The sequence below is a fragment of the Papilio polytes genome, unplaced genomic scaffold, assembly GCF_000836215.1.
Source record: "Papilio polytes unplaced genomic scaffold, Ppol_1.0 DF822067.1, whole genome shotgun sequence".
Lineage (NCBI taxonomy): Eukaryota > Metazoa > Arthropoda > Insecta > Lepidoptera > Papilionidae > Papilio > Papilio polytes.
The window spans coordinates 2,374,766-2,384,023 of NW_013527137.1; the positions used below are offsets into that span (position 1 = coordinate 2,374,766).

The 9,258-nt window shown below is 34.9% G+C and overlaps 3 protein-coding genes across 3 annotated transcripts in view; 2 read left to right on the top strand and 1 right to left on the bottom strand.

The window, feature by feature from the left end:
- The window catches only part of LOC106106836 (hepatocyte growth factor-regulated tyrosine kinase substrate), a 13,428-nt gene that overhangs the window by 2,404 nt on the left and 1,766 nt on the right, over positions 1–9,258 (top strand). Inside the window, exons 4-13 of the mRNA XM_013287495.1 lie at positions 154–314; positions 1,285–1,400; positions 1,601–1,721; positions 1,978–2,082; positions 5,935–6,079; positions 6,568–6,746; positions 7,284–7,417; positions 7,931–8,057; positions 8,568–8,765; positions 9,135–9,256. Of these exons, the coding sequence (XP_013142949.1) occupies positions 154–314; positions 1,285–1,400; positions 1,601–1,721; positions 1,978–2,082; positions 5,935–6,079; positions 6,568–6,746; positions 7,284–7,417; positions 7,931–8,057; positions 8,568–8,765; positions 9,135–9,256 (1,408 nt within the window). The remainder of the gene's footprint in view (positions 1–153; positions 315–1,284; positions 1,401–1,600; positions 1,722–1,977; positions 2,083–5,934; positions 6,080–6,567; positions 6,747–7,283; positions 7,418–7,930; positions 8,058–8,567; positions 8,766–9,134; positions 9,257–9,258) is intronic.
- Positions 2,788–3,232, bottom strand: LOC106107236 (U6 snRNA-associated Sm-like protein LSm5). The gene has a single exon (XM_013288007.1). It carries the CDS (start codon positions 3,090–3,092, stop codon positions 2,811–2,813), a length of 282 nt encoding a protein of 93 aa, XP_013143461.1. The 5' UTR covers positions 3,093–3,232; the 3' UTR covers positions 2,788–2,810.
- On the top strand, positions 3,874–5,696 carry LOC106107235 (targeting protein for Xklp2 homolog). The gene has a single exon (XM_013288006.1). The coding sequence runs from the start codon at positions 3,966–3,968 to the stop codon at positions 5,388–5,390; it is 1,425 nt and encodes a 474-aa protein (XP_013143460.1). The 5' UTR covers positions 3,874–3,965; the 3' UTR covers positions 5,391–5,696.

The window sequence follows — 9,258 nt, forward strand, 5'->3', positions numbered from 1 at the left end:
CAGCCGTTTAGGCTACAAACGCTAACAAACATCTATCCATCCATCTAAACTTTCGCATTTATAATATTAGTAAGATTAGTAAGATAGATACTTGCATTTACTTATTATATATTTTTCTTACACAATTATTCTAATAATTGTATGTCATGACAGGAGCTGGAGTGCATGATGAAGTGACATCAAAAGCATTTTGTGAAATGCTCAGAGACTTGGTGAAGTCAACTCAACATGAAAACCTCCGCAATAAAATTTTAGAACTCATACAAGCTTGGGCATTTGCATTCCGGAACTCACCAAAATACAGAGCTGTGCAGGTAAGCATTATTATGTTTATATTTTTTCATTGTGTCAGTAAAATAAATACTACTATTTATTTTTGCGGGTTTTATGTTTAACTTTATGAACATGTTTTAAAAATTCTAAATCAGTTAACTTCACTTGCCTTGTAAAACAGTACTGTGTTGCAAAACTGCTAGTCTGTAAAGAATTAATTCATTTCTGCTTGAGTAAATCTATTGTCAAGATCTCTTTATAAATTTGTTTCATAGTGAATTTATGTGTTTCAAGACTCTGAAAGGTGAATAATAAATAATTACTATTAGTATAAAATAGCATTAAACATATAAACAATTTTCTAGTTATTCCAACAACATAAAAAGTAGATGTCACCTGATAGTGTGTCACCTGACACAGTCAGCTATTGATTTCATAATTATAATTGAATTAGAATGTTTTCTCTGCTGCTTTGTACTATGTGAAGGATATTTGTGGTGATTCTTTTAGTGATAGTTTAATAGTAACACTCTTATATAACTTAAAATTCACTTGTATCACATCATTCTGCACTTTATGCTGAGTAATGTATTATAGAATAACCTTGACCTTCATACTACCTTACATTACACCTTGTGCCAATAAATGAAATACATAAATATTTAAAATTATTATTCATGGATATGTTGTGCATTTTTCATGAAATAAAATAATGTGAATAAATTTTGTGTGTGAATTTATAATTTTATTTAGGTAAAATTATTATTATTAGGTATAAATTTAGTGTTCTTATTTAAAATTGTATTCTCATAATGGTAAATGGCTTCCTCTTTAATTTTTTTCACCTTTATGTTATCAGTCAATTGAATGAGTCACATCATTACAAACAATAGATATACTGAGAGTGGAACAATGTTTAGTGAAGTTTGTTACACACAGTAAATCTTTGTGCATTAGCAGTGAAAATTCTTCATACAAACTCTGTATTATTGCAAGTGATTTAATTAACAGGACACAGTGAACATTCTCAAAGCGGAAGGATACAAGTTCCCAGTGCTAAAGGAATCTGATGCAATGTTTGCTGCAGATACTGCACCGGAATGGGCCGATGGGGAAGTCTGTCACAGGTTGGTTTGTGTTTATAGCAATTATAACATACAAAAAAGATGCTACGAATTTTCTAAGATTTTAGTACAGAAAATGTACTACGTGGCAAACACAACCATCTTGAATAATGAGTATTTATCAATGTTTATTTTTCATTAAACATAGATGCAGATAATTAATAAGCTTATGACAATTGTAATGAATATTTAACTTTGTTAAGGTGCCGAGCTCTTTTCACGTTAATAATACGACGACATCATTGCCGAGCTTGTGGTCAGGTGTTTTGTCAGCAATGTAGCTCAAAAACATCCACCCTGCCTAAGTTTGGTATTGAAAAAGAGGTAACTTAGAGTTTATGATTTATATTAATGTTATTTATTAAAATAGAATGGAAGATACTTAGTAACTTAGTCTCAATAATATTACCAAAACTTCAGAATCAGAGCTAAAGTAGCAGTTTTATTCTAATTAAATAAATAGTTCAAACAGACATACTAAAATCTTTGCCAACATATGTCAGTTAGCATGTACAGTGATATATTTTTCACTTTGATAGTTAAATGAGGATAATTTTATTTGCAATAAGCATTTTCACAGGTTCGAGTATGTGATGGATGTTATGATAAAGTGAGTCGTCCTCCATCTGCCACTATCAAGCCTAAAGCACCGCCTACTGAATCCACTAGTGCTACTCCAAATCAGGTAGGTTCAAAAAATTTTAAGATTTACGGCCAGTCCCACCATTGGCTACTAGAGGCTCAGATTATTTAAAACTGATGTTTACATTACAATTTGGTGGGGCTGGACCTTACTATGGTCATTTATAAAAATATACAGATTATAAACATAATACACGTGTGAGTTAACCTACAATGGGCCAGTGTGGTAGACTATGGCCTCATTTCTAGCTTAAGGTAGGCTCCGAGACACTCAGTGGGGACATATAGCAAGATGATGAATAAATAACTGTTCGTAATCAAAACATTCATAGATCAAGTGGCCATATATCAATTACCTTGTAGTATGCACTTGTGTATAGATTTACAAGGAAATTAACTTCACTTTGACTTTAACATGAAAAAATTATAGTGACATTGTAAGTGTGTGTATATAGTAAAAGGTTTTTCTTTTCAAGTCTAGGAAATTGTATAGAAACTAAAATGTTTTATGTAATCAATTTATTTACACATTTCATAAGAGATTTTAAATTTTAAGCACATAGTGATTTGAAAGTCTTAATCTGTACTTATTTGTATTCTTACTTTAAATTTTTTTATATCACAAGATAGATTGTATGTTTCACTAGACTCTTACTTGGCAGTATGCAGTATTACATAAACAGTAAGAAACCAGTAGTTTCACTATTGATACCTTATTAATAATGTTTTTCAAATAACACTAGACCAATTGAGCATAAAAATTTATTACTATCAGTCATAAGATTCACCCGGCATTTCACCACCTGGCACGAGCATAGCGATGTTATTGCCATTCAACAAGATTTGATCCAATTTGGTTATTTTTCTTCCTTCTGGTGTTGATTCATATTCCGTAACGTCGTCCAGTAACATATTTACGAAATCGTCGAATCCTTGTAATGTTCCCACCATTTCTTTGTCATTTTTCATAATAATATGTATTCTCGAACCAATACACTTATCTACAAGTTCCAATGGCAACAAAGTATTCGGGTTTGGCAGCGATTGTGACATTTTTTCGTAAATACTAGACAATTATTAAAGTAAAACGCTACTAAAATGCGACTAAAGGTAAAATTCTTTAGTTTAAATAATATTTTGCCATTCACGGTCGCGATCGTGTGGTTGTCATCAGAGGTTATTGACTTTGACAAATGGCGACTTGTTTGCTAGCAAATAGCAAATTACGCACATGAAGGATGAAAATTAAAATAATCAGCTTAAATTATTAGTTTAGTATATTTTTTGGTTATTTACACCTAAATGTTATGCTCATTATTTTTTAATAAATCGTAATTTCACTTACTTTCTTTTTTGTGTCTGGCAATCAAATATGTCAAGTACGTACGTAGCAAATGCAATGTTACCATAAATGCATTATTTGCTTAAATCTAAGGGATGCTGTAAAAGTTTGTACCTTCTACAATCTTATACCTCAAATTTGATATCGGAATGCCGAAAATATGCCTGAAATGCACGGTAATCACACGCAACTTTTTATGATTAAGTATCTATGATTGTAGTAATGTTTCAGTTAATTTCTAAGGTTTATCTACATAGTTATCTTCGTTGTCGACCACCTGCATACACATTTTAAAAGCTTTAAAAAAACCAAAACGAATAAAAACATTACACGTTACTTGATATAATAATGCTCAATTAAAATTATTGAAAGCAGATTAATTTGATCTAGATGAAGAGTTAATATTGTTTTTTTTTACATTATCGCAATCTTTAAATTGTATATGGTAACAATTGTTAATGTAATTTGGGAGTTTTTTTCAAGATACTGGCAACATCGGTTCTGTCAGTTTCAAACTTTTAAATTGAAGTTGTTTTAACGGTAACGCATTCGAATGTAAAGAAGTTTAAAGTTTTTCTTTAAAAATGGAGAAGACTTACGTGAATTTTTTTCGCGGTGATAACTATTTTTCATCTACCGAAAACTTCCGTGTAAAAGAGGAACCGGTGTCACCAAAACAAGATGATTTTTATTTTATGGAAGATTTTGATTTTGCGTCCTATGCTGGTATGAAGAAATCGTTGTCAATGAATGACATCACTGCTCTTAAAGATGAATTGACGAAACCAGATGCACAATGCATGAAAGAAGAACCTAGATATCGCAGACCTACTGGCAGCAGTAACCACGATTTATCAAGAGCAAAGTTTGTGTCCTTAGCGGAATCCGTTTATCATTATCAGAGAGATACACCAGGTCGGTTCCATTCAACGCGACCCCAGATTTTCCGATCGCAGTGTAATGTAGGCCCGCTTAGTCTCACTGTAGCCCAATCTCCAATGCTACGTTGTAAAGCTAGATCGCGACCAATACACGTCATATCTCTGAAAGAAAAAGAAGAAATGTTAATAGAAGAAATGAAAAATTTCAAAATTAAAGCTAATCCTATACCTAAGGCAATCTTCAATGGACCAAGTTTGCCAGATGTTCCTAAGAAGTCTGCAACAAAACCGGAACCATTTAAACTAACAGAAGTACAGAAGAAACCACTTCCACAGTCCCCGCTTGCTGTTCAGAATTTTAAAGCGCGCCCTGCTCCTAAACATATCTTAGAAAAACCACAACTGGCACCAAAGTTACCTATTGAATGTATGAAGCCAAGGTTGAACTGCAAACGAAGTGAATTGGCTGAATGTTTAAAGTGTGATAAAAACATCAATAAGGTTGTAAAGGAATCTGAAAATAAACAAACATGTAAAAGCGTTCCTCGAGATGGACCTTTACGACTTGAGCCATTCTCATTCGAAAAAAGGGATGAAGAAATTAAAAAACGTAAGGATGAGAGGATAAGACAACAATTAGAAGAAGAGAAAAGATTAGCTTCTCTCTTTAAAGCACAACCATTGCCTGCGGTAGTTAAGAAACAAATGCAACAAGCAACTAGCAAATCCAGCGAATCCAATGCTTCATCTGAAAACAAAGAAAACTGTACCAGGTTTGAAGCTCGGCCACCAGATGTGTTATATAAAAAACCATTTAAACCTGTTCTCCAATCAATTCAGGTGGTAATACCGGAGCCATTTGAATTAATAACAGAAAAGAGAGCTGTGGAGAGGGAGAAATTTGAGCAAATGTTGAGAGAAAAGGAAGAAGAGAGGGAGAAGATAAGACTGCAAATGGAAGAAGAACAAAGAGAGGCGGAGGAAAGAGCTCAAGCCGAGCTTAGAGCTAGACTTATACATCATGCTAAGCCTGTGCCAAAGGCAACTCCATTTATTATACAGAAGTGTACTGATGCAATAACAGTACCAATAACACCTAAACTCATGAAGAGAAAACAAAGAAAATAATTTCTTTTATCCAGGTGATGAATTTGTGAAAATATTTGACTGACAACTCTGCCATTGATGTACTTGACATATCACCTGTCCATATTAACTATGTGACCAAGATATGAGAACTTTTGATATAAAAAAATTATAATTGTGACATTTTAGTTTTAATTATAACCTATGTTATTTTAGAATTAACTATCAATAATTGTGTATTTACTCTACAAGATTTATAATACTTTTAACTTAAACTTAATTTTGACGTTAGTGCTTTGATGATTATTATTTAGGTTTTATGTATAAAAAAAAATAAAATTTATAAACGAAAATTGTTTTATTATTTAATTGATTTTTTAATTGAATGCCCCTGGTAATACATAGTCTGTTTTTTTTTATTTAATTACACTTAAAACATTTGAGTATAATATTGTGGTAACTTTTATCATTCTAATTAAGAAAAATAAGAAGATTTGTAATGTACATTAACTAGGTCAGGGGTTAATAACATGTTGAGTGACAATGGTTAAGAAAAACTAAACTAAATTAAAAACAACTCTTATAGCCACATGAAAAAACTAAAGAAGAGTTGCAAGAGGAGGAGGAATTGCAGCTGGCAATTGCTTTGAGTCAATCTGAAGCTGAACAGAAGGAGAAAGAACGAAGATCTCGCTCCCTTGTGGCACCCGAAACATCTTTGCATCCCACTAGTGAGTTATAACAATTAATTAGCTTGCACCCACCACTCCGCCTGGAATGTACCTACAAAATTAGGTAGCCCATGTGTTTTTCCAGACTATACTCTACATATGAAAAATATCATCGAAATCTGTTCAGCCGTTTAGCATGCAAATTCTAACATCCCATCAATCCAAAAAGAATTATTGCTAATTATGCACTAATGCTAGGGACACTACGCAATAATAATTTTTAGGGGCATAAATATTATGTTGACATTCTGAGCCCAATCCCAAGGCCCTCCAGATCACATGTACACTAATATTATAAAGGGAAAATATTGGATTTTTGTGTGTATTGAAATAACTCAAAAACTACTTGGCCTATTTCAAAAATTCTTTCTCCATTAAAAAGATTTGTTATGACTGATTAACAAATGTTACATTTTTTATTCTTTTTTTCACGTGGACGAAGTCCCGAGCAACAGCTAGTAAATAGATAAATTTGGATTTAATTGCAGTATCACCGAGCGTGTCGTCGGTGAGCGCGTCGCCGGAACAGAGCGCGGCGGGCAGCTCGGAGCTGGCGCGCTACCTGGACCGCGGCTACTGGGAGCAGCGGCTGGCGCGCGACGGCGCCGCGCCCGCGCCCACCGCGCCCTCCTCGCACGCCTCGCACGCCTCCCACGACGCCAGCGAGGTCACATTTTTATATCATTAACAAATGAGCAAGTGGTAATCTAAACTCAATAGGGAAGCAGCTGCTGTTTATAGACAATTGTAGATGTATATATAACTTTAAACAGTCGTGATTTTTACAAATATAATGTTCGTAATATACGGGTTTCTTGGTGCATGCAACTGTGCCGAAATATCGGGAGCTAAAACAATTCAATCGTGGTAAGAAACCCGTATCTTACGAACATTACATATATATACATACATAATAGAGGGATTTCCCCTTTAGCATGCATGCCCCCTATTTTCAAGTCCATTTCTCCTTATCATTCTGACAGTCTACTCTTAGGCAAACGCATTTAGTTATATTATCTTTTTTAAATGGAGATATCTATTAAATTTTTTTTTTATTCATTCACATCTTGTTGTCTCCACATATCCCATTTAAATAAATTGTATGAAAATTATTTCAAAGCTAAATGATTTTATTGAGTTATTACAAAACTTGACTACAGAGATATAAATGACAATTGTATGCATTAATTGTTTTTTTTTACAGCCGGAATTTTCAAAGCCATCTACGAACAAAGCCCAAGAAGACGATGCCGGAGACAAGGAGATTGATGAATTTGTCGAATCCCTCAAGTCTCAGGTTGAGATATTTGTTAACAGGATGAAGAGTAATTCTTCTCGGTATGTTTTACACAGCATTTTTTAGTACACATATTTTGATCTTACTAATGATAAATGCAAAATTATAGATAGATGGATGGATTTGTTAGAATTTGTAGCTTAAACTGCTGAACAGATCTCGATGAAATTTGACACAGACGTAGAGGACAATCTGGAACAACATATAGACTACTTACGTTTGTTTTTTTATATTTTACGTATTTGATTAAGGGCTAGTCACGCTTGACGTCGGGTAGGCTCCAAGGCCCTTAGTGGGGACGTATAGAGACCTGGTATACATTTATTCAAATTAAAGTACCACAAATTATGAATTTCCCATTAGTTTCATATAGTTTTTTACATTGTCGTTAGGGGTAGAAAGAGATGGATGTATTGCGTGAAAGGTGACATGATCAAGAAGGGAGTGATGACTGAGATGACGTATGATAGTTATGTGGAGGACAGAAACCTGTAGCGCCCTACGGGCGTAGAATAAGGAGGAAGATGAACAAATGTATAATGTTGATTACACAGAGGTCGGTCTATCGCCAACGACACGTCGGTGCAGACGTTGTTCATGAACATCACGGCGATGCACTCGCGGCTGCTGCGCTACATACAGCAGCAGGACGACAAGCGCGTCTACTTGGAGAGTCTGCAGGTATATACCTCCTCGGATATCTCGCCGGCAGCGACAACATATTTTAAATCACTTATACCATTTTATCTTTGCTGAGACGAGTTTATAATTTAATTTTAATTTAATAGACAGTTTTATAAACTGCTAATGTCGATAGAATAAGTCCATTTATTTAATTTCTTTTTTGTGGCACTAAAATTCGTATTCTATTCTATTCTATTCTAAATGTAATTCGCATTTGAGTGTTTGGCATCTGCAATAAACAGAATCGGAAGCAATAATCAATGACATTTGTGATTAAAGTTTTTTTTTCAGTTCAATTTGAATTATGAATTATATCGTATTTTTGTATGTTTATTACTGAAAATGTGTCCTATCCATCCCTACCCACCACCACCCGTAGCCCCACCGACCTCGACCCTCAGGTTATACTGGCCGAATCGCGGGAGCACATGGTCTGACCACACCTTGACTCTCTACAAGTGATATTGTGACAAGTCTCCAAAAAGAGAAATGTGTGTTTGTGTCCAGGATAAGGTGACGCAGGTGCGCGACAGCCGCGCGGCGCTGGACACGCTGCGCGCGGAGCACTCGGCGCGCCTGGCCGCCGCCGCGGAGGCCGCGGAGCGCCAGCGCCAGCTGCAGATGGCCGCCAAGCTGCACGCCATGCGCAAGAAGAAGCACGAGTACCTGCAGTACCAGCGGCAGCTCGCACTGCAGAGAGTACAGGTACAATAATATACAAAAATATTTAACAACAGGAGACATTTTTTCACCGGTAACTTCTTTGAAAGGGACTATGTTGTCATGTTTACTATGCCTCATGTCCTTATATTGGCATTTTTGAATTTTACAGTATTATAATAGCTCTATCTTTTTTAATAAACTAAACAGTGTCACAAAATGAAACATTAAGGTTTAATTTTATTTAGCGACACCTATTGGTAATAAATAATATTGACATGTGGTTTTGAGGACCTATCAACAGATAGTTAGTTAGGATTAGTGGACCATGTGAAAAATGTCTGAGTGAAGTGTCAACTGTAAATAATTATCTTGATACATAACTTTAACGTGTGATCTTGTTGTTGTCAATAGGAACAAGAACGAGAAATGCAGCTTAGACAGGAGCAGCAGAAGCACCAGTACATGATGTCTGCGAACAGCTACTACATGCCAGGTGTATCCATGCATCACTACCAGCCGAATTTCCCCAACCAGC